At 37.9% G+C, this 25,957-nt stretch overlaps 1 protein-coding gene across 2 annotated transcripts in view; it reads right to left on the bottom strand.

The window, feature by feature from the left end:
- Positions 1–25,957, bottom strand: part of LOC131032502 (protein ENHANCED DISEASE RESISTANCE 2) — a 338,782-nt gene that overhangs the window by 300,480 nt on the left and 12,345 nt on the right. For both annotated transcript variants that reach the window (XM_059210938.1, XM_057963515.2), the window contains 2 exons: positions 19,756–19,811; positions 19,516–19,592 (listed from right to left, as the gene is read on the bottom strand). In XM_059210938.1, coding sequence (XP_059066921.1) covers positions 19,516–19,592; positions 19,756–19,811 — 133 coding nt within the window. The remainder of the gene's footprint in view (positions 1–19,515; positions 19,593–19,755; positions 19,812–25,957) is intronic.

Here is a 25,957-nt window from a genome sequence, read left to right on the forward strand (position 1 = left end):
CCCATTCCAAGGGATCAAAGAGAAAAGAAGGACTTGAGAAGAGAGAACCTTCCAAGAAGAAACAAAAGGTGAATCTTGATCGTCCACCGAGCACATCTTCTAGGCCTGAAAAGGAAGCAAGTCAAGGAGAAGATCAAAGGCAGATAGTGTATGAAATTGATGAGTCTATGGAATCCATGGTGCAGAATGATAGACAAGGTAAAGCACAGGCACCTCAGCATTCATCGAGTCAATCTCTCCAAGTTGGTGCTAATGAACAACAAGAAGAAAAGAATGATGATGAAGCAACATCTCCTTTCCGAGAAGATAGACCTCTACCTAAAGAAATACAAGTGAGAGAAAAGAAATCTTCCATTCCAGATTGGCTAAAAGAGAGGTTGACAAGGGTAGTTGTGGTTGAAGAGGAAGAACAAGTATTTGACTTGGAAAGCCTCATAGGAAATTCTCATGAAGAAATAGAAAAGAAGGCGGCTACAAAGATGTCAAAGGTAATTAGAGATGAAACAGGATCTAGAAAAGTGCAGATAGCTACACCAATGGTGGACAAATATGAAGATGAGATTCTAGCAAAAGAATATGATCTAGAGACATTTGATCTTGGTCCACTTACCTCCGAGCAGGCTATGGAAGAAGCAACTAATTCAGTGAAAGCACTCAATGACAGACTCAAAGAAGAAATGGAAAAGAATAAGAAACTAGAAAGAGAGGTCAATGCTTGGAGGAATTATTTTAGCCATCTTAATCAACCTTTGAGACGACAAGATCTAGCAATATCTCCTTTGCATGCGCTTCCTCTTGAATCAATAAGTGAGGCAGAGAGGGTGAAGAGCTTGGTCCAACTCATGAGTTCTTGGATTGATGAATCTTACAAGGTGGCCATTGAATTTGCAACAAGAATGATGAAGATAGTTCATCGAGCTATCCAGGTCCTTGAGATCATCCATAATCTAATGATAACTGTAGATGCATTCACTCACACTAGAGACGTTATCATCCAAGTCTTGCAAGTGATAAGAAGGACACCAAGACAAATTCTAGCACAAGAAAAGATAATGGATGGAGGAACCCATAGCCTCCTGCAGTGGTCAACTCTGCTCCAGATGAAGGAAGTTATTTTCGAAGACGTCAACACCAGATGCAGCCGAGTTGAAGGCACCATCCACCCAATTCAAGACAAGGTGTTTGAGGTATTGTGTACAATCCTTGACAGAAGGATTGAGATCGAGACAGATGCAGATGTCCAAGAGTTGGAAGACAAGATCAAGATCATCTTTTGCAAAGAAGAGAACATTGTCACGGAAAGGCAGCGAGATCAAATGAATGCTACTATGTTCCTGATTGAAAAGACAAAAGAACTTGAGCCTGGGTGGGAGACGACTCTTCTTACTACCTTTGATCAAGTCCTCCACTTGGAAGAACAAATGAAGAATATTCCGGAGATTCCCATTGCTGAGATTGAGGGGATTACATCCAGATTCATTGAATATGCCAGAAAAGAGCATAGGAAAGGGAACAAAGTTCTAGATGAAAAGTTGTTATGAAATGATGTGGCAACTTAATTCCTATTCGTCTATGTCTCCTCATTATTTGTGCCAATTCTTATTGGCTATGGATTGATAATGTTTCTCTAAATGGGGACTTTTTTTTTGGTGACAAACCCTAATTAGGGTTTAGGTGTCAAAATCTCAGCCGTTGATCTTCTTTTGATCCAGGCCATCCATTGTATTTGAGAGTGCTATATAAGCCCTCACTCATTTCATTTTAAAGAGTTAGAAAGTTAGAGAGAAATAAGTTTAATATTGTCAGCAGCAGAAAATAAGTAGTGAAGAGAGAAAGTTGAACAATTGTTGTTTTATTTGGCTATGAGATCAATAAAATATTGAAGTTATGGTATTTTATTGCAATCCTTGTGGCTATTTTCATGGTTGTTTATCTTCTTGAATCACTCTTAGTAGAGATAGCATTTAAATTTTAAGTTTGAAGGACGAATGTTGTGCTTGATCTTCAATAAGATTCACATTCCAAACCACTAGCTCCTTACTGATTGTAAGAACGCCTTGTGTGGTCAACTGGAAACATTGAGATTGATTAAGAGTTCAATTATTGTTTGAAGTATTGATATGTATCTCACTGATAGTATCTATCTCCTTAGTGATTTGAAAATCGTTGAATCTCCTTAGAAGATCACACCAATTCCAGTGGAGTTGTAATCTTTTGGTGATACTGAAATTGGTAGAATCTTATCAAGACCAGTCCCCATTGAGTCATTCTTAGGATTAGTTTAAGTATCTCCTCATTGAAACCTTTATCTTTTGATCTTTTTTGAAAATCCGTTAGCATTAGGAGCATCTTGTTCCCTTATTTGAAAAGTAGTCACAAAAACAAGCTTTCTTTGAAAGTACGTAAGGCCCCTTGAAAAACAGTAAACACAACGACCACTGGTGCTTATCCACGAGTAGAGATCCTACATAACAGAACCTTGAAACTTTTCCGATTGATCCTTCTGCAATATCTTCAGCATTCGGGAGTTTTACTCAAGAGAGGATAAGATACCTTTGGGTATTTTATTTTGTGTTTGGTCATGTACAAAATACACATCAACAGGAACCAAGACAGCTATTTGGATGGAAGGTCCTATGGGATGGACCTCTTGGATGGACACCTGAGCTCCTGTTGGATCTTCTATTTTGATGTATATGGGTCTTCATTTTTGCATTATGTTGTATATGTCACTTTGTTATAGGAGTCTGTCATTTATGGACCTGTCACCATGTAATAGAAATCTGTCATATACGGGTTTGACATTATGTAATGGAAGTCTGTCATATAAGGGTATGTATGTCCGCAGTCTTTTGTACTGATGTCTATGGATCTTCATGACTCGCAGTGATAATTAGTTGGATTAGTCATGTATTGCAAGCTGTAGATTCAAATAGGACTTTGTGTCAGTGGTATTGACCATCTTGTGACTGTATAAAACTCTTATAGGATGTTTTGTACATGATCTTTACTATATATTTAATATTAAAAAAAGGCTTAAAACTTCCAAACAAATGCAATCAGTTACTATAGAGTTGACTCTTCTTGCTAGTGTCCTCCCTACCTATGTTGTGGAATTTCATGAACTACGAATGGAGCATTAATGCAAAGCAAAGTGGTCAAATGTTATAGTTGCAATTGCCTTGGTAGGCACGTAATGCAAAATGTGAAAGAGCAAACAATGCCCATGAGCTATTTGATAAAACATTTGCATAAAATAGTTCATATGCTTTGTCTACGTTTCAACAAATGCATGTGCGTTGTCTTATGATTCCATAGTTGGCATACATCACTGTGAGCATATTGCATTGGGGCATCTTGTAAAACATTTCACTTACCACCATGCCTCTGTTTACAATCATTTCCAAAGTCAAATTCTGCAACTTTGCATAGATCTCCTATCTCTGTGGATGTGATCTGTCTCTGGCACAAAGCACGTACCATTTTATGGTCTTCAATTCAACTAAATTGAATGATATTTTTAATCCCTAAATCTCTCATCAATCACCTTACCATTTGAACCTCACATCGCCCCTTTGCAAATGGGGACCCCTACTTTTTTGCTTTTTGGGGTTTGTTTCTTGGTCTTTTAGGGTTTTGTCTTTTAGCCTTTGCATGCTGAGTGTTGCCAGAGGGATCACTAAGAGAGCAGGCTCTGTTTTAGCTAAAGGTGAGTTAGTGGATGCTCTGGGTTAGGGTCATCTTTGAAAGTCTTCCATAGGCCTAGTTTTGCTCTGCTAATAGTGTCTTGTTTGAGTTTCAGGAGGTCAAGGAAGCTTGGTGAGTGAATATCATCTTTGAAGATTTGAGTTAGGTCAAATTGGTGAGAGATGAAGTCTGGAATGTCATCCTGATCTTCAAATGTCCTAAAATTTGGCTAAGTCTGGAATGTCATCCTGATCCTGAAATTTGACTGTCTGGAAAATTGAAAAATCCTCCAAAAACTAGATTTCGCATTATAACTCCGGGAGGTCCGAAACCACTCTCAAACATCCTGATAGTATATATGGAATATAACTTAAAGTATAATACTTAAATGTTATATTCCATATATGAATCCTGACAGAGAGACCAAAATGTCAAATTTCGCTCCTAACCCTTCCAAAGGGTCCAAAGCGAATTTCAATTTCGCTCCTGACCCTTCCAAAGAGTCCAGAGCGAAATTCTCCATAAGACATTCTACTTTGACCCAAACTTAGAACTAACTCATTCTCAAGCATTATTGAGGGCAAAACACTCATTTGGATGAAGAAATGTGAGAAGTGAAGTCAAGATTTGAGCCTAAATGTGAATTTCGCTCCTGACCCTTCCAAAGGGTCTAGAGCGAAATTCTCCCTAGACACCTTTTTTCCTTTGTGTAATGGACACCCTAGAATGCCCAAAAACTAAACCAACTGCTGATAGGAATTTAGTCAAACAGTTTGCATCCAACTCCTTATTTCTCTGTTTAATGTTTAAATCTCCTTATAGCTTCGGAAATGAAATGTTTGTTTGTTTTTAAGTCTTTGCATAGATTTGAAATCACATAACAATAATATGCAACATGAAGATTGAACTACTGCTGATATGATATTATTTCCAGAATTATTAAAATCAAATACATAGCAGATTTTTCAACTCACTAAATACTCCAGCAATTTTTGACATAATATTCCAGCAATGACTTCCCATCTTGCTGCTACAGTAACATGAATAGTGTCATGCTACAGTAACGTGAATAGTACCGCGCTACGGTAGCGTGAATAGTGCCATGCTACAGTAACGTGAATAGTGCTACGCTACAGTGCTGCTACAGTATTAATTAGTCTTCAACCAATCCAATATCTTCATAAAATCATCCCTTCAGAATGGTATAAGCATTGGTCAAGAAGTGGAGAAGGTATGAGCAAAACACCAAATCTGCCTGTAGCTGGAGATGCACCCAATCTGCCTGTTAATGAAGCTGATAGCAATGGATTCCAAAGGCCAAACCCCAAGGGAATGACGTCTAGAATGTCACAAGAGAGGATAGACGTCCTCTAATGCCAAGAACGGATCTGCAACTCACACATCAATTTCTTCTCATATTCAACATGCTGAATGAAGCCACAAAAGCTTCCTTTTATTCTTTCTCCAAGGGTCGACCCAACTCACTTGAGCAATGTGGGATAAAAGATGTGCAATATAAAACATATTAAAATATTCACTTATGTCTCCCTTTGGGTGCCCCTTCGATTTGCACACATCCCCATAAAATAAATATTAAAGTAACACTTTAATATTTTACAATTAAATTAAATGTTACTTTAATAATACTTCAGGCATTAAAATATATTAGCAATCGGACTCCGAATAGCGCGAGTGATAGCTCGTCAGAAAGCTCTCGCCGAGGAGTATCGAATCCAATCACCAAAACTAGCCTCTGTTGTGTCCTATTGACTTACTAAAAATAGTAAGTATGCCTGAAACTAAGTAAATCAACTCTGTTTTGGCCCAAACTGGAAATGACTAGGCCAAAACACTCCAGGATCCCCTTAAACCCTTTGTTAGCCCTCAGGACCATGTAGAGCTAGGCTAACGCACATACACTTGGTCAACTGCTAAAGTGGGGACATTACACTTTGTTTGCACACAAACCTAGTTCCTTGGGCGTAGTTGGAAGGAGAATGATGTGTCTTTGCCTTTTGAGTTGATAGAATGTGAAAGAATGGAGGATTTTTGACCAAAACAAGAATTTCACTCCTGACCCTTCCAAAGGGTCCAGAGCGAAATTCATTTTTTCTCCATTTTGCTCTTTAACTTGACCAAGTTTGGAGCTTCTAAGGCATGGTCTGGAAGACTTGGATGCATATTTGACTTGGAGAGGAGGTTTGATGCGATGAAATGGTGAAAATCAACCTAGAATGGAAATTTCGCTCCTGACCCTTCCAAAGGGTCCAGAGCGAAATTCCATATAGGTCCTGTCCTTGGCCTAGGTCCAAAGCGAAATTCTTAGAAGACACCCGCTTCTTCCTTGACTAGACCAAGATCTTAGTTTCTAAGGCATATTGAGAAGGTTTTGACATGTTCTTGCCTTGAGAAGTGAATGAAAGCATCAAAATGTGAAGATTTTGTCCAAGATTAAAAATTTCGCTCCTGACCCTTCCAAAGGGTCCAGGGCGAAATTCTTGCAAACACCTATTTTTTCCCTTAGAGGAGGTCAAGTCCTTGCTCTTTATGGCGTGGATGGAAGTGAGATAACATGTCTTTGCCTTTTGAGGTGGTTTGGAGTTGGAGAAATGAAGAATCAAGCCTAGAACATGATTTTCGCTCCTGACCCTTCCAAAGGGTGCAGAGCAAAAATCTCCATGGACCTCATTTTCTTCTTGGTTTGGCCAAGTTCTTAATGTCCAAGGCATGTTGGAGGGTAGATTGGTATGTTCTTGCCTTGAGAGGTAGTTGGACGCATTAAAAGATGAAGATTTTGCCTAGAACAAGAATTTCACGCCTGACCCTTCCAAAGGGTCCAGAGCGAAATTCTTGATAAACTTCTTTTGCTTCCATGTTTAGGCCCCAAACCTTGTTCCTGGGGCGAAGAGTGGTGTATTTTTACCTTGCAAAGAAGATTGGAGTTGAAAAAATGAAAAGTCAAGCCTAGTGTTCAAATTTTGCTCCTGACCCTTCCAAAGGGTCCAAGGTGAAATTTCACAAAACCACTCTTCTTTTCTCTCATTTTTATGCTAAGTCAAGTGTGGGTCAAGGTGAGATAGGATTGGATATGTCCTTAGGAATGACTTTGAGTTGCTAGTGATCGATAAATTTGAAGGAATTGAGCAAAACCAAGAATTTCGCTCCTGACCCTTCCAAAGGGTCCAGAGCAAAATTCTTAAAATCACCTATTTTCCTTGCAGATCAAATCAAGTCTTTGGTTTTTATGGCTTGGATGGGTGTGTAGAGGTATGTTCTAGCCTTTTGAAGTTGATTGAGATTGAAAGAATGAAGGAATAAGCTCAAAATAAGATTTTCGCTCCTGACCCTTCCAAAGGGTCCAAAGCGAAAATCCTAAAACCTATTCCATCCTCCAAAGTTTGTGTCAAGACAAGCCTAGGCCAAGGTGAGAGAAGTTGGGAGATGACCCTAGGATTGCCCTGGAATGGGTTTTGGCCATCAAAGATGAAGATTTTAGGCTAGGACAAGGATTTCGCTCCTGACCCTTCCAAAGGGTCCAGGGCGAAATCCTAAATAGGTCTTGTCTCTGGCCATGGTTTTTTAGCGAAAATCTCTTTTTTAGCCATTTTGAGGTCAAGCAAGTGTTGTTATGTTGAGAGATGGATCCAAAGGTGAGAAGCAAGTTAGAACAAAGTGAGAGGAATGGAGTTGAGTGAGGGAAAACAAGCAAAACATGAATTTCGCTCCTGACCCTTCCAAAGGGTCCAGAGCGAAATTCTTCAAATCCACCATTTTCCCCTTGGGTGAAGCCAAAACATTGATTCTTGTGGCATGGTTGAAGGTGGAGTGAGGTATTCTTGCCTTGCAAGATGAATTGAGGTAAAGGAAGTGTAAGATCAAGCCTAAAACATGAAATTCGCTCCTGACCCTTCCAAAGGGTCCAGGGCGAAATTCACAAAAATGTCCTTTTTCTTCCAAATTTGTGCTAGGCCAAGACAATAATCAAGGTAGATTAGGCTTAAAGATTGCCACAAGCATGCCTTAGAGGGGATTGTGAGTGAAAGGAGTGAGTATTTTGAGCTAAGGGAAGAAATTTGCTCCTGACCTTTCCTAAGGGTCCAGGGCGAAATTCTCAATTTTACCTAACTTGCTCATGATGAAGGTCAAGACATGGATTCCTAGGCTTTGGACAAGAGAAAGATAGCATATGCTTGTCTTGGAGGCATTTTGAACCAATAAAATGATGGAATTAGAACTAAAACAAGAATTTCGCTCCTCACCCTTCTAAAGGGTCCAGGGCGAAAATCCCAAATAGGTCCTGTCCTTGGCCAGGGTCTAGGGCGAAATTTTATGGGCCCTGTCCCTAGGAAGGATTTCAAGCGAACTTCATTTTGATAACTCTTATTGATGATTTAAGGTAGAAAATGCTATGTTAAATGAATTTATTATGTATCCTTAATCATCTTTTGGTTTATTTTGCAGACAAAAGAAGACCAGGCCAGGGCAAGGACGACCTCTTCCAGTCCATCGTCATCAAGGACGTTCCACAGGCAAAAGGGAAGACTCAAGATGTTGTCCTCAATTTTTTATTTCAAAAATTGGACTCACATAGAAATTTTTGTTAAAAAATGAAAACATTTACTCTATGGCACGCTTCCCGAGGCAAAAATTCACCCCATCCTTGGATTGGATCGATCGTTGATCCATCCTCAAGCTACGTTTCGAATTTCGTCGCGTTTCGAGCCTGTTTGTTATGTTTTTGCTTCAATGTAGGGGAATTTTTCGATGATTACCAGTAACTGGTAATTTGTTTTTCAAAACCCCCTTGAAGCTTTTAGGCTTGTAGGGGAATTTTTCTCCAATTGCAAGTTTTTATAAAACTTGTAATGGGGGTTTTAAAAACCCATTACCAGTAACTTGACTTTAAGTGTTAAAATAAAACTTGTAAATGGGATTTTAAAACCCCTTTACATGTTTTAAGTGAAATCACTTGTAAAGGGAATTCTATTTCCCTATTACAAGTAATTTTACTTGTAATTTCTTTTCTAAAACCCGAAATTTGCCTTAAAGGCAAAAATATGAACATTTTGTAAAACTTGTTGTTTTGTTTCTAAAACCCGAAATTCTTCCATGCCATTGCAAGCTGATTTGGGTTCGAATTTTTTGGAGGAAATTTAGGGATTCCTTCCAAGTGTGGATTTCCTGCAACTTTGAAGGATTCAAAACCCATTTTTTGCGCATTTGTGCAAACCGTTTTTCGCCATTTGTCTTCTTGAAGCCGTTTTTTCTAAAACATGCATTTATGCGTTTCACTATGATTTGGGAGATTGAATCCATCTATTCTCAAGGCGTTTTTGGCTCTACCATAAATGCGTTGGATTCTAAGCTTTGATCAAACCGTTTTATGCGCATTTATGGTTTCGGATTTGCAAAAAAGGCCCTAAAAAAACAGTCACGTGTTTTGTTAAGTTACGCACTCTTCGCCTTTGAGGTATGCTTATAATCCTAAGTCGTTTTTGCTTTGTCTTGTGATTAATGATGAATGAAATCAGTTTCGAACCATTTCATTAGCATTTTTATAGCAAATCGGTTTTTCTATTGTCACAATGCGTGGCTAAGTTTTTTCCATTGTTTAAATTCTATTTAAAGGGCTTCATCTTCCATGTTTGGTTGATTCTTCAAGTTTGGATTTCTTCTCAACTTTGCAAGGTAATTTTTATTTTTGTCTTTCTTTCTTATTTCTTTCCTTGCATTTTCTCCTTTGGAATTTCTCCTTCTTTACTTGCATTTTCTTGTTTAGTTTTAGTTTTGTTCATGTTCATAATGGGTTTATGAGAGGAAATTCCCCATTTTACAAAGAAATTTGTAAAGTAAAGTTGTTCTTCCCCTTTGGAATTTCTCCTTCTTTACCTGATTGCAAGTAAGAGGAAAATTAGTGTTCTTCCCTTTTTGGACAAAGACTTAACCTCTTTGGTCCAAAAAATCAATTTTCAAAATAAGAGAGATGTGTTCTTCCCAATTCGCAATCTTCCCAATTTGCAAAGAAGTTTGCAAGTGTAAAAAGTTCTACCTCTTGATGTGTTCTTCCCTTTTTGGACAAAGACTTAACCTTCTTTAGTCCAAAAATCAAGCTTCAATGATTAAAAAAAATCAGGTTCTTCCCAATTTCGGGTTTTGAAATCCGGATTGCAAGTTGAATGTTCTTCCCATTTTTGCATGGCAAAGTTCCAAGTGATCTTCTTGAAATTCATTTTTACCTATCCGCTTCCAATTCCCTCATCCGTACTTATCATCTTCGTCATTTCCTGCATGCCTAAATACCATTTTTTTCATCCATTCCTTCGATTTTCAGTTTGTAAATAAGTTTGCATTTGGATTTAGAAAACCAATTGCAAATGTGTTCTTCCCAACTTCTAAACTGAAAATTCATTCCCCTTTCATTTATTCATGCTTCGTGTTTTGCGAGTATAGTTGCATTCGGAATTTGGAAACCCGATTGCACATTTGTACTTCCCTCTTGTGTACTTGCAAAACATGTTTCAAAACCCGAAATAAGTCAAAAGCTTATCTTTCCACCTCTTATATTTCCTCTCACAAAGCCAAAGTACGAAAGTTGAACTTTCCCAGTTTGGAGGAGTGAAAATGTCTAAAGATACTGACTTTGATATTGCCTTGATACTCTTGGATTTACATTGCAGCGTTTCCAGTTGTTTTTAGATGACAGATGTACCATCATCTCCCACTCCAAAAAAGATGAAATATAGGTATGACAAATACCAAAATGAAGTTCCGCAGTCACAGGTTTCCTCCTCCCTTGATCATATCAAGGATACTGAGATAGGGCATGTTGACATGTCTGAATTCATACAAAGGATTGAAGATCCGAAGGAGGGGGACATGCAACGATTGTTGGACAGTCATATCCATCATGTCGCATCCTTTCCAGTTGCTGCCCTAGAACCGGATTTTGTTCTAGCATGTGCCCATCATTTTGATAAAGAGACACGAGTTATTAAAAATGATGATGGAGAAGTGATTATTCGCCTGGATGCAGAATCTATAGAGAGGGTTTTCAAAATACCTTCTGAAACCATCTATATAGAGATCTCCAAGCAAAGTGCAGTTGAATACTTTGCCAAAAGGGAGAAAGACTGTAAGCGTCATATCAACAAATGGATTCATGAACCTCGCACTGCACTTACCAAATGGGCTAAGTTATATCGATCTGATTTCAAGAATGAGATTGGCGATACTATTACCCTTCTGAGTCATATGATGGGATTGGAACATTCCAATGTTTTTGAACCTTGGATGTACCAATTTATTATGTTAATAAGGCAATCTCAGCACATCTGTTGGGGTGAGATCATCAGTGATGCTTTGTGTGAACAACTTGCAGTCGTCCCTACTACTTTCACCTTCTACATGAATTCATATCTCGTGTATAATGTTGCATCACTTAGACATTTCTCAGGTCTTTCCACCAAGGGTGACCGCATGCTTGTACCAGTTTGGGAATACTATGATCAGTTGCCTCTAAGGACAAGTAGGTCTCATTTCAGAAGGGTTCAAGATGCTTTCTTTGGTCATTACTTGTGTCAATTTGACAAAAACCTGAAGAACAAGAGAGTCTCAGATGAAACATGGGAAAGGGTGAAAGAATACGGTTGTTTGTTTCTCCAATTTCCAACTTTTACCTACATGAGAGTGGGATGCTATGGCGGGCAACCTTATATGCTCCCACGATACCCAACCGATAAGATTATTCTTATGGAATTGGGAAGACAGATCATGGTTGTGCATACACATCAGTCAGTCAGGCACAAGGTTGGCATGGGTATTTCTTCCAACAACCCATTGAAGATTGGTCAATATTCTCTAATGACTTCAATCAAGGCAAAGGCTATGGAGATTGAGTTGCAGGAAATCAGACTCAAAAGATTCAAACCTAGAGCTGATTTCGATTACCGAGGCATGAAGGAAAAGATCAAGAAGACCTTCATCCATGTGCATCGGATAGAAGATATCTGGGATGATCTCCGTACGGATAAGGAGATTCGCAAGATGGATTACTGTCGACTCACTGCAGAACAGATTGTGGATCTAAACCTCGTGGACGTGCCACAAGGGATGATTGATGATGGAAACATTCTTGATCTTGAGTTTGTCGATCAGAATGTTGATGAGGCTCCACTTCCTTCTATCCATTGGTCCCATAAGGAAAGCACTTCTATCTTGGATAGATTTCAGCCAATTCTTGCCAATACCAATACCTGGCTTAAGAACAATGGTGTTAAGCTCATTAAGATTAAGGTTGGAAAAGAAGATGATTCTACAGGTCCTCTTGGGCGAAAGTCTGAAATTCAATTGGACAATAAAGAAGGTGCATCCTCTTCTAATACGAGCATCAAACTGCGAGTCAGCCATGCAATGGTGCTTCCTCCCCTAGAAATAATAGTCCAAGGCAAGGAGAAGCCACAGCTGGAAATTCACGTGATTGATCCCGAAGCTTCAGAGGAAGAAACTCAATCTGATAATGCTCCTCAGTCACCTTCTACAGAGTCCCCACATAATTCTCTTTCTTCACTTCCTATTGAGGTACCCGTGCTTTCTCCTGTGATAGATGTAAATTCTCAATTACCTCTTGTGGTTTCAGAATCTCCACAAGACGTTCTTCCACTTTCAGCAGTAGAACCATCTAAAGATCGTTCTCGGGAAAATTTGTTGAATATCTTTTCAGATGATCCTTCATATGTACCTTTATCTGATATTGATACTTCTATGACCTGTTTTGATGAGTTCATGACATCTTCATCACATCCTGTCGTCACTCAGCAAACTATGGTGGCTATTCAGACAGACACTTCTCCCAAGGTCACCACAGTTGTTCAAACAGAAACTGCTTCTCCCTCTTTCCCAGAGTCAGAGTTAATGGCTTTACCTCCATGGCTTAGTTCCTTCACTGCAAAGAGGAAGAAGCAGGTGATCTCACCTGATGCCTTTGACTATCGACAGTTGAAACAATCAAAACCTAAAGCTATTAAGAGGGCAAAGACAGTTTCGAGGGTGACCGTTGATGAAAATCGGATGAGAGTGGCAGAAATTGCTGAACCAATATCAGATAAACCAGTTGAAGAAATGCAAGCAACTGATTATCGGATCACAAAAGTGCAACTGGGTAAGCAGACTCATGAGGTTGTCAAACATGATGCTCAACAAACAGTGGCTACATTGGTACAACGGTATGATGAGGTTTTGACCAAGAAAGATCAGTTGGAAGTAGAGAATCAAAGACTCATGGCAGCCATCCAAAGTATTACTCAACCTTCAAATGGAGAAGGCCAAGCACATGTTTCTTCCAGTGCCAGTGAACCAATCCAAGGTGTCGAGAGAGCCACCCAAAAGGTTCAAGCCTTAGACACCTGGGTTGATCAATTGCATGACTTATGTTCACGAGTCATAAGACAGGTATTTGAAACAATGGTTAAATTGGAAATCATTGAAGATAAGTTGAATCAAATCTTGGGTGCTTAGAAACTAAATTTGGAGAAGGTTGAGAGAAATTTAGTTTCCTGGCGAAAGATGCCTCAACAACACTTGAGCGTTCTTCAGGTGCATGACGTAATTCCTTCCAGAGTCATGTACATTGAATATGAGGAACTTCCGGAGAACAAATCCCTTGTTCTCAAATCACTCATTGAAGAAATTGATGAGACCTTAAAGTTGCGTGAAGCAGTCTTTCAAGATGTTACCTCCCACTGTAAAAAGGCATCCTGCGACATTCTAAATCAAAATGATGAGTTGCTGCCCGAGGAAGAAGTTCTTGTAGATCTGCAACTCAAGATTCATGATGAATGGAGAAGTGAACAATTTTCAGCTGCTTCCATTCAAATATTGATTAAGTATCAAATTGAGTTGCAGGAAATCCGGTCAGCGTTGGAAAAGGGCAACTCCACGCTATGCCAATGCCATGATGTCGTCGTAAAGACTAGGGTGGTGGCTATGAACACTCATGAACTAGATCCTGATGAATTGCAGAAAGTTATTCAGAAGTTCGAATTGTTCATGTCTTCAAGAGGTGCAACTTAAGTGTTTTTAACACTTGGTTGTAAAATTCAAAATTGTAATCTTAAAGTTGTAGTTTCCCTTTTGACAAGTTTACTTGTAAAAACATTTTTGTAATTGCAAGTTGTCATCACTTGCATTTTTATAATTACAAGTAGGCAGGTTACAAGTCGATTTGGAATAGGACTTGTAACCTTAAATAAGTCATAATTAGTTGTTGAATAGGCTTTGGTGGTTGAGGGAATTTCTCAAGTTAGTTGGGATCCTCCCACCTTTTTCTCAAGGCTCCTCTCCTACAAATAGAAGAGAGGGTCCATTGTAATATCTATCTTTTGGGAAAGCAAGCAAAACTCTGCCAAATTTACAACAACAAGTCTTTGAGCTTATGTATGTGAATTGAAAGTTTTTGAAGAATAATAAAGAAGGATTACTCAAGTTTTGAAATCTTTGAGCTACATGTTTGAGTTTGAATCTTTTTATTTCTTCCATGCAAAGTGTTTCTAAAGGAGCTTAGTCTAATCTGATTTGAAGTCTTTGAGCTACAAGTAGAGAAGATTAATTAAAATAGGAAAATCTCTAGAAGGAGCAACAAGTCTTTGAGCTTGCGTCTATTCTTGAGGAAAAATTATTGTTTGATAAGACATAGCAGCAAGTCTTTGAGCTTGCATTAGTTCTTGTCTTTGTGTTGAAAGAATAGATTATTCCAGTCTTTGAGTTGTTGTCTTTTATTCGTTGTAAAATTTAGTATAGCAAAGGGTAGATAGGACTTCCAATAGTCAAGTCTTTGAGCTTGATATTGCTGTCCCGTCCCGAAGGAAGTGACGGAAGCCTTTGAGCTTTCTGGAAACTTCATTTCCTTTCTCTCGTTTTCATTTGAAGTTGTTACCATTATTATACATTTTCTTGCTATCACTTTTCTAAGGAGAGAAAAGGATATAGGCTTCCTTGAAGAAAGAAGGAAGACTCCTGTCCCATCCTGTTTTTATTTCAATTTTAGATAGATAAGGGGAGCCTTCCCTTAATTAGGAGAGTTTCATACTCACACACTGTGGTTGAAGCCACAATTTTGTTTGCTTTCACAAGTGTACAAAATTTTCAACCAACACAAGGTGTTTTGAAGCATTGGAAGACTAGGAGTGTTCAAGGAGTTCAAGTTAGCCTCAAGACTTCATTCTTTCACAAGATGACAAAGAAAGGGCTTTGCCAGCACTTCCAAGCAGAGGTGTGCTACTGGAGAAGAAAGACTTGACAATAAGGAAGCCTGGTCAAGCAAAGGAAGTACATCATTCATCATGTCAAAAGACAGAAGAGGATCAACCAAGTTACAGGTGTCAAAGAAGGTGGCATCCCAGTCATCACTCCTCCAATCGGATTGGTCCACCTCAGCGTGTCTAGATTCAATGTACCTGACTCATCGAGGACGGCACAAACTTTGAGGTACCTAACCCTGATTCCTATTGGTCCTCACCCTTGGAATGTAATTTTCTAATGGGCTAAGGAAGTTTTTTGTAACAAACCCTAATTAGGGTTTCTATCTTGTAATCCTAGCCATTGATTCTAAATCAATCAGTGTCGTCTATTTGTAAAGGGTTTCTCTATATAAAGCCTTGGCTCCTCATTTGTAAAGGTTAATGGTTGGTTAATAGAGAATAGATAGTAGTGAATAGTTAGAGAGTAGGAAATAGTTAGAGTAGAATAGAAAGAGAAGGCAAAGATTGTTGCCAAGATGTTCTTGCAAAGGACTTGCAAACTTCATTGAAGAAATGGTGAATTCTATGGATCGATTCAACAATTTGCATGGTCTCTATACTTCTTAGATTTGATTTCATGTTATTAGATGAGTGGAAGAAATGTGTATGATCGATGGTGAAATTTGTATATCCATACTATTAGCAGTTTGTTGATTGCAGACTTGCCTTGTGTAGTCAACTGGAATCATTCAGCTTAAGCTTAACTTCAATTGTCGCTTCTTCATTGATATGCATCAGCCTGATGGTGTCCATGCCTGTAGCGGTGATCTGAACATCATAAAGCTTTCCTCAGAAGATCGCACTAACCTTGTGGAGATGGTCCTAGGATGTCAAAGCAAGACTTAGTTAGAATTTCAGCAAAGGTCATTCATTGCTCTTACATTCTTAGTATTAGAAATAGATCCCATTTCAACCCTTCTCCTTTTTCCTTTTTTTAAAATCTAGGACCAGTAAAATCTCACGTTCCAGCAATATCCAAAGCAAATCAGACGTTCAGGCAGTCAAACGTAAGTTCCCTTGTGATTCCAGCAAAATCACATCATATCGCAAGAGCTTATCCACACGTACAAAACCTACATACAAGAACCTTGGAGTTACCTCGATTGATCCTTCGTCGAGATCTTTAGCAGTCGGGAACTTTGTTCAAGAGAGGATAAGGTACCTTTAGGTATTTTATTTTGTGTTCGCATGTGTACAAAAAACACATCAACACTACCCCACTCATCTTTTATGTGTGCAGGTCTGCCATTTGCATATGCTTGAAAGCTTCTATTGGACCCTGTGTGACCACATTTGTTTTGGGCATTCTGTCAAATTGTTATCCTGCCTCCTCCATGCTTACACAGTTCGCATATATACTCCCATCAAACAATGGATATGTCTTGTCATTACCTCAACATCTTGCAGGCATGTCTTTATAACAACTACAACAGATGGAAAGAATCCAAGCATGCTCGATGAATGTCCATAACTTGTTTCAAAACATCTGAAATGGTACAGCTGGTAAAGAATGTAGATTTTGGCTTTACACCCGCCAGTTGCAATTACTTTTGCTTGGAAGTTTTTTGTTTCATTTTTCACAAATCGATTTCGTGCATATCCTGTGGTAAATGCTTCCCATGAGATGACATCAATTTCAGGCATTCTAATAAACAGTTGACATGCTTTGTTCGTGATTCCACAATTGGCAACCGTGTCATGAGAATATTTCATCAAACAATTTCCGAGCTTTGTCTCTACTTTACATATCTTTGAGAGATTTTGTCAAAGAATTCAATTGCAATGTCCATGATTCTATAATCTGCATTAGTCATCCAAGCATTTCCAACTATAATTTCTGACAAAACTCCCCTTTCATCATTATTTAAAATGTTCATACTCTGTATGTAAGCTTCCGCATTCGCATGGTTGGTAGGCTACTGACAAAGGTTGTGGAGCTTGGTTTCACAATTGCCAATTGTATTATCTTGAAAGCTTTAAAAACAATTATAAGCAAAGGAGGTTAATAGGGTTGCCAAGAATGCCCAAAGAAGGGTAGGAGATTAACTAGTTAATGGTTAATCATTTCAAGCTTTTCGTGCAAAATTGAAGACGAGATTAACCATTAACTCATGAGGAGAGGTTAATCATTTTAAATTTTTTGTGCAAAATGGGAGAGGAGATTAACCACTAACTAGTTAATAGGTTAATCATTTTTTATCTTAGGTGCAAAACAATATAAAAGATTAATTATTAACTTTGGGAGAGGTTAAGCATTTTCAATTTTGCATGCAAAACAAGACAAAGGATTAATTATTGAGTATTTTTTAGGGAATTGGACATTTTCAAAGATTTAACTCCCAAGTTATTAAAATGGGAAAAATATTAAATTAATTAATTAAAAATATTAAAATCATTTTGTCAAATAATTTAATATTTCCCCATTTAAAACCTAGTAGCTTGTTTGGAAAGACGCACATAACTTTCAACTGAAAAGGAATTTGACTCTAAAATTTTAACTAGGCATCAAAAGGGAACTAGAAATGAATTTGGCTCTGAAATTTTAATTGGGCATCAAAGGGGGGCTAAACAGGCATAACCCAAGGATTTTTCTTCATGTCCAAGTCCGAAATGCAAGATTTTAACGTTTTCCAAATGGAGGATGACAAAAATTGAAGCATTAAAATCTCCTAAACCGTGAACTAGGTTTGGACGAAAATTGGACACACGGCTCAAAATGATGCCAAGCACATTTTCAAAAAGCAACTTCCCTCAACACCTTACAATTTTCAGGATTCACTCATCTTTGAGCTTTGACTGACCGATTACAGGCCTGATCATGACAAGGTTCGAAAATGATGACTTCGAACTGAAATGGCATTTGCATACATATTAAAAACTCTTGGAGACACACATCAAGATTTCATATGACACTAGATTCAATGCAAAGTTCAAATTTTGGATGTTTCAAAATTAAGGCAACAAGAGTACATCAACAGTCTAGATTTAGTGCTTCTAAGTAATGGGAAGGCCTGATTCTCAATCTCAAACAAATTCTTGTGATACGTTTGACAATCTGAAATCATTCATATGGACATTAGATTGAATAACCATGAAATATAAAGCTACAAGTATGACCAATTATTTATCTCAATAAAGCACCACAGCTATTGGCCACAATTTTTTTAGTTAAGCATTTTTCATCCCTTTTTGCAGTTGTGGAAAAAGAACACACTTTCCGTACTGTGTTTATTTTGATTTCTCCAAACCTAAAGTTTTAAAAAAATAACTTTTTTAGGTTACTTATTGATATAGCGTAAGGAAACAGGGAAATCAACTATCATAGAGAACACAAAAGGTCTAGCTCCGAAAAAATAAATATAGATCAAAGAAATGTCAATGGAGTATATTTTAACAAGAATGTTTACTAGAAATAATTTTGAATGCTATAGTCAAATTCATTGAATTTCTTTTTATATTTTAACTACACTCATAAGGAAGCCTGTGGCATAAGAAACAATAGTTAAAATTTCATAGCAGATTTTAAATTTATTGGTTTCATCTCGATTAAACATCATTTTTACAACTGTTGGAAATTTTAGAGGATTGAAAACGAAGATATAAATGACCTTCAATGTCTCATTCATAAGATACACCAAATCTTCTAGGAGTTCAGCAAATTACAGGGATCTCTCACCCCTGCAAGATTCACCTCCCAGCCAAAGTTCACTTGCAACCAACCCTCCCTTCCAAGACTATGACATGGTAAGGATGATGAATATTCATTTGGCTGAATAAAGAAAGTATAGCAATAAACTTTCCCCATAACACTGCTAGCAAAAAGCACACTGAACTTGGGCTCTTTCCGTAAAATAACTACCTGACCTCTGCGATTTCAGGGGATCCCTCTCCTCAGTCCCTTAGAACATGCAGCCTAAAGTTATTACGAAAAATTGACATGTAGTAAGCAATAGCTATTGGAAATTTCAAGAGGGAGCAAGCTTTCTGCTGCAACTATTTTCCCTTTTTATTATACAGGAGCAGAGTAATCTTATCCCTCAAATGATAAATGATGCTAGCAAAGAATATTTTATTATTTATTTACAAGACTTGTAATGCATAAGCACAGTTTTCCACATTGAGGACAAGTGACAGAATCCTGTTCATTCAATCATTATTTCACAGTCCTGTTTTAAAATCTCCCTTGGTGCATAGGATCTTTCCCTTTTAACTCACCATACGGTATTTGATTTATTACATCAAAATATTTATGTTAAGATTTTTATAATATGATCATTCCTTACAGCATACACATTAATTTTTTTTAAGCATTGTTTCACCAAACAAAACCTAGTTTTTTATTAAGCATTGTTACACCAAACAAAACCCAGTACTTCCCTGTATGTGCAATTGCAAAATCTACCTGCACACTCTTTATGCATGCTTATATAGTATATGCACATGTCAAAGGGTTCAAACCTGGGTTATTTGACCTTTTATTAGAGAATTATCTCAAAGATGTTTCATAAAATCTTAAAATTGATTGAAAACTAACCTTTTCCAATAGTAATAAGCTTTCTTACTCCATGGGCATAACGCCTGATACGGGGACGATGACCATCAAGTGTGAACCTTGAAGTAGGATGGTGCCAAAAGAAGAGGATGAGAAGTATGCAGCTATAATTGTAGCATTAAAAACTAACATATGAACATAAAAAGAATAATTTTTGAAATTCAAATGTTAACAAAATTTACAAAGGCAATTCTCAATCTTATTTCCACAATATAGACATACTCGTCTTCATTATTCAATATTTTGCGGGTGCTAGACTTTCCCAAATCAAATGCAGCCTGCATAAAAGATACCATGTCAGATCTTAAGATCCCAGAAACCAACTCTTGTAATGGTTTCAAAGAAGTATTAATGAAATTGATTCTATAACTGATACAACCAAACCATACATATACAATATTGAAATCATTCATTATGGCATTCCTGCTATGATACAAGCTCCTGAGACTTCAAGCTAAACCAAAGTACATGCAAAGTTACCACACATGGAAAGCAGGAGAGTTGGTGAGCACATCATGTCTGTCAGTAGGTTCATTGTTATAAGCAAGCTCCCATATGTACCATATTCTGCCCTTCAAAACAATACCCTCCTGGTACCTAGATAAAAGGCCACGACATAATGTTTAAACTAAGATGGATACAAGTAAACCTGATCTTACTTAATCATGCCTTTTCGGTGCCTGCTGAGATCAACTTGGTTTATGAGCCAAATCTGATTTAAATGAACACTCAGCCAATGAGATTGATCATTGTGTGTTTGAGAGGCAACCAATCAAATGTTGTAACAAGTACAGTCATAGCTTGGTATAACATCAACTAGAACCTCTCTATTCATAATTTCACCGACCATAATAGACAGCCTCACCTTTTGAGAAGTCAATTTGCTTTACAAGAGGTTTGACCACATCATGCATGCCTATTCTCTACTTTTTACACCAGTTAAAAACATTCAGAATGGTCTCGGTATTCCAAATACAATTTTGGAGCTTATTTAGTATTTCTTAACCCACTTTACTATAAAAAATTCCATGTTTGTGATCCTAAACAGTACCATTCATTGGTCATCATTTCTAACACGTTAATGGTTTATCCCTACTTAAAATGCATGTATGGTATGTTGTAGAGGTTTACAAACCCAAATGGAGGCTGAAGAGGAGACATAATAACATTCTTGCTATAACTACATTATCCACCACATGGACAGATCATTGTCATATTATCATTATCATAAGGATTTAATCAATGAACAAATGCCTGAACCATTCTATTCCTTCCATTTGAAGTGCTGAAAACCTTCCATAAACTATGAAATAGTATCCAGCAGCAATGAAATTAAACGGATGGGGATGAATAATAAATAATCATGATTCACTATGGAGTGCTTATTACAATATCCTACTCTTGGCAATATCTGTTTCTGTATTTATTGCCACACATCCATTTAATCAAGCCCCTCAGCCCATTGGAAATCCAGCATGATATGCCTGAGGCAGTCATTCTTTCTGTATGCTCTAAATATGAAGTTTTATCAGTACCCATTTTGGTTATTGAGTAAACTCATGAATATTGGCAGGAACATAAACAGGGAATATAAGCCAAAGTATTGTTTTACCTACAAACCAAAGCAGCAAGGTTACACCAAGATTTCTAAATAATTGAGATTTCATACAGTTATTCCTATCAGACACTAAATCAATGTGATTGTTTGCATAAAGAGATGTAAATTTTATGCATCTTTGTAGCTGGTTGTCCAACTACCCAAGGATGAATGTATAGTATGGAGTGCAACATAAATTAGACTTAAATATGTCCTAGTGGACCTGTTGTGAGGTATTCACACAACGCCCCATTGCAAATGGGGACCCCCACTTTTTTCTTTCTAGGTTGTCTTAGAGTCTTTGCTATTAATCTTTACATTGAAGTAATAGAGTTTCTCAAGTAGCTAGAGAGTCATCATGCCCGGTTGGTCTCCTGAGTGGAGTGAAGTAGGACATCAAGTGTTGCAAAAATGATTTAAGGTTGAACAAACTAGGCAAAGTCAGGTGAAAGGACTAAGTCAAGAATCTTTCCTAAGGATGTGTACCTTGCTCCCTCGCTGGAGCGAAATTTGCCCAAGTACTTTGACCTCGTACCTTGCTAAGGACATAGACTCCCGTACCTTGCAAAGGTCCTAGAGCGAAATTTCACCAAGGCCATGTCCTTGCCAAGGTCCCAAAGCGAATTTCCCCCATAGGTGTTTTTAAGGGTCAAATTGATGGTGCATTTATGTGGAAAAATTAGAAAACTTGAACTCAAAACCAACCAAGTGAAAGACACAAAGAAAACTTAGACACATGCTTGAACAAATTCGTCCAAAACATGTGCGTACCTTCCGAAGGACACAGAGAAAACTTAGACTTATTGATGTACCTTCCTAAGGATTCAGAACGAAATTTTGCAAAGTTGGGCGAATTTGTTCAAGCATGTACCTTGTTGAGATTTGAGATCAAAACTAGTAAGTCTTGTCCTTCCAAAGGACATAGAGCGAAATTTTTTATCAAGTCTTGTCCTTGGAGAGGTCCAAGAGCGATTTTCAAGCCATGTCCTTGGAGAGGTCCTGGAGCGAACCTTGACCTTGTCCTTCCAAAGGACATAGAGCGAACTCTTCCATCTTGATCTTGTCCTTCCAAAGGACATAGAGCGAACTCTCCACCTTAACCTTGTCCTTCCAAAGGACATTGAGCAAACTTTTTCACTTAACCATGTACCTTGCTCAAAGGTTGGGGCGAAAATTTTATCAAGAGATATGTACCTTGCTTCAAGATTGGAGCGAATCTTTTAGACCTTGTCCTTGGAGAGGTCATAGAGCGAATTTCTTACTTGACCTTGTCCTTGCTAAGGTCCTAGAGTGAACTTGTCTCAGTCCTAGAGCAAATGTCCTTGGAGAGGACATGGAGCGAATCTCTCCAAATCATGTACCTTGCCTCAAACTTGGAGTGAATTTTCATCTTAAGACCATGTACCTTGGCCACCAAATAGACCAAACAATTTGGGTCCTATCCTTGCCAAGGGCAAAGAGCAAATTTCATCTTGTCCCTACCAAGGTCCTAGAGCGAATTATTTCCAATTGATGTACCTCCCGAAGGTCTTGGAGCGAATTTCAATACAAGGTCACGTACCTTAGAAAGGACATAGAGCGAATTTCATTTTTGGGTGCTGTCCTTCCAAAGGACATAGAGCGAATTTCATTTTTGAGTCCTGTCCTTCCAAAGGACATAGAGCGAATTTTTGCTAAGGTCATGTATGTACCTTGTTGATAGTTTAGAGCGAAATTTTTTATCAAGACATGTCCTTCCAAGGGACATTGAGCAAATTTTATACCTTGACCTTGTCCTTGGAGAGGATATGGAGCAAATTTTCTATCTTAACCTTGTCCTTGGCGAGGACATGGAGCGAATTTTCTACTTGGAACATGTACCTTCCAAGGGTCCTAGAGCGAATTCATCAAAGGCAAACATTTTGGTGCCAAGATCAATTTAAAATTCAAATTGCAAAGGAGATGGAGAGAGTTTGTGTTAAGTTGGCCAGCATGAGGAAGGCAATTTATTGTTTTAGCAAGTCGGTCTTATACCCAAAAGACATGACCTTTACCCTAAGCACCTATAAAGGAGAAGTTAAAACATTCATTTTAACCATCAACTCAAACATTTTCTTCCCTCCAAATGCAAATTTGGGAGGAGATTTAGCGAATTTCTTCAGCTAGGCATCAAATTTTGTCAGCACATAAGCGAATTTTATCAGATTATAGGTGAATTGCTCCAGCACAAGGGCGAAATTGGACATTGAAGATGCAGACCTGGTAATCAAAGAAGATAAATTCTAGCATTAAAGATACAGATCTGATGTTTTAGGAAGGCGAATTTACCATGAAGCATCTGAATTAATCAAGAGGGAGCGAATTGTACTCAGCTGGGAGACATATCAATCAGTAAATTCGACCATTAAGACAGCCCAAATTTGCCCTAAGACATTAAGTTTGCCTTTCACATAGTGAATTTATTGACTATTGTCAGTCCTTTGATCAGATTTAAAAAGAAATCATCAAAAAATCAAAGATTAGATCAAGCTGTATATCATGTGTGTTTGATGTGCAATTGTTCATTTTGCAGGAGGTAAAGAAAGAGATCAAATGGACCAGGTTGAAGGAAGATCAGAACAAGGATCTCAAGGAGAGAATTTCAGCACCAAGGTCAAGATACAAGGAAGATCGGAACAAGGATCTCAAGGAGAGAATTTCAGCACCAAGGTCAAGATACAAGGAAGACCTCTTCAAGAAGCTCCATCAGCATCAAGAACATCTCAAGTGCATGAGGAAGACTTAAAGTATTAAGCACCTAAAGCAGTAGAGCGGGATATCTTCAAGGTTCTCATTCTATCACATTGACATGGAGAGATCATAAGATGGCCAAGGGGAGATCATACAACCATCATAAGGCAAGATATACAAGCAAGGATTGAAGGAATGACTTGACCATGACAAATACTTCCTATCACCACTATGAAGGACCAAGAGGAGACTTCATCGGCAAACACTAGAACATGAACGAAGGATAACCTATATGATGGAAGAATGTTTTACAATCTTGAATTCCCTTCGGGAATCCAAGAATCGAAGTCAGTATAATGAAGAGTTACATTCAACCAGGTGCACCATTCATCAAATGTATCAAGAACAAGGGAGGAACAATCAAGGTCATCACACAATATCAAACATGATCAAAGAAGCAGATAGTTTCAAAAGAGTTAATCAAAGTCTGCTTCTCATCAATCATCACATTGAGCAAGTGGATAATGTTGAGTATCAAGAGATATTGCTCAACGTTCCCTGACATGCACAAATGCAAGATTGAGGTGGCAGCCCCGTCATCCCTTCCACCAATCAATGAAGTCCACATCGACACGTCTAAGTTCAATGAATCAAGCTCATACATGAATGCACAAACTCCGATGTACCTACCCTTGATATCTATTGGTCCACGCTCATTGAATGTAATTTTCTCATTGGCTAAGGAGAGTTTGTTGTAACAAACCCTAATTAGGGTTTCATTGTAAAATCTTGGCCATTGATGGAGAATCTATCCTGGCCGTTCATTGTAAATAAGCTCTCTATATAAAGCTCAAACTCTTCATTTGTAAGGGTTAATAGTGAATAGAATAGTGAGTAGCCAATAATTAGTGAATAAGAATAGAATAGAGGATAGAATAGAAGAAGATTAGGAGAGGGAAGAATTGTTGGTATGACTTGTAAATGAGATACTCTTTCCATTGAAGTTATGGTGAAATTTGTTATTTCAACAAGCCTCATGGTTCTACTTCTCAATTTATTTTCATGTTGATTAGATTGAATGGAAGAAGTTGTTGAATGTATTTGTGTGGAATCCGTTTAGTCCATACTGTTGACGTGTCTAAAGTCACGGAACTACGACTTCATCCGGCCAATGCAAAATAGAAATGCTAAGAATCCTATGCTCTCTTGAGCTAAGGAAATCCCTAATGCTGTGTTAAATTGATCAATGGGGATGACCTCAATGTTTCGGTTGTCAAGTCTTGACTACAGGATAGCTTAGTGGTTGATGTGTTTTGTTGGAAACACAAAGGGGGCTTACAGTTAGACGGAATTGGTTTCGTACAGGTTCCCTAAAATCTTACAGTCCTATCTCATCTGATTTGCTTCTAATTGATGCTACTTCAGCTTGACTTGCGGGTTTCTTTTAATAAAAAAGGGAAAAGGGGGGATAAGGATAAAGAGTAAATAAGAACAGCTAGCTAATTTAACTTAAGACAGCATATTTGAACACATAGATGGAAGTCTTAAAATTACTAGAAATTACTTTGCCAGCTAATTAGCACAACTAGGTAAAAACTAGTGCAATCATCTAAGGATTTTGAATTTTCAAGCTGCTAAACACAAATGATGGACTCTTACACCCATTCATTCAAATCTAATAACCGAACTTAGCACAAAAAGGCTCAGACTAACCATGCAGAGGAAATAATAATCAACTATTTCCTAAAGGTATGAACCAAGATTTCCATCAAATACATGCATAAATAGACTGTCTGAAAATAAATACAGTTGCAGAAATATAAAATAGATGGAGAAGAGGATCATGCACTCACAGTAAAAAAGACACAGCTTTAACATCCATTAAATTCTGTATAAATTTTGCCAGAGTTTTGCAACAATCTGTTTTTTCTGTCGAGCAAAGGAGAAACTAACTCCTTTATATAGAATTCCCAAAAATGGATGAATGGCCAAGATTCATCCTCTATCAAAACTGCCCATACCCATAAATGGGAGGCAAAATATCAACAACAACAAAAGAGGAAGCAATAACTACCAAAAAGCTAGTCAATAACTACCCAAAAAGCTGCTCCAAAAGTG

The sequence above is a fragment of the Cryptomeria japonica genome, chromosome 9, assembly GCF_030272615.1.
Source record: "Cryptomeria japonica chromosome 9, Sugi_1.0, whole genome shotgun sequence".
NCBI lineage: Eukaryota > Viridiplantae > Streptophyta > Pinopsida > Cupressales > Cupressaceae > Cryptomeria > Cryptomeria japonica.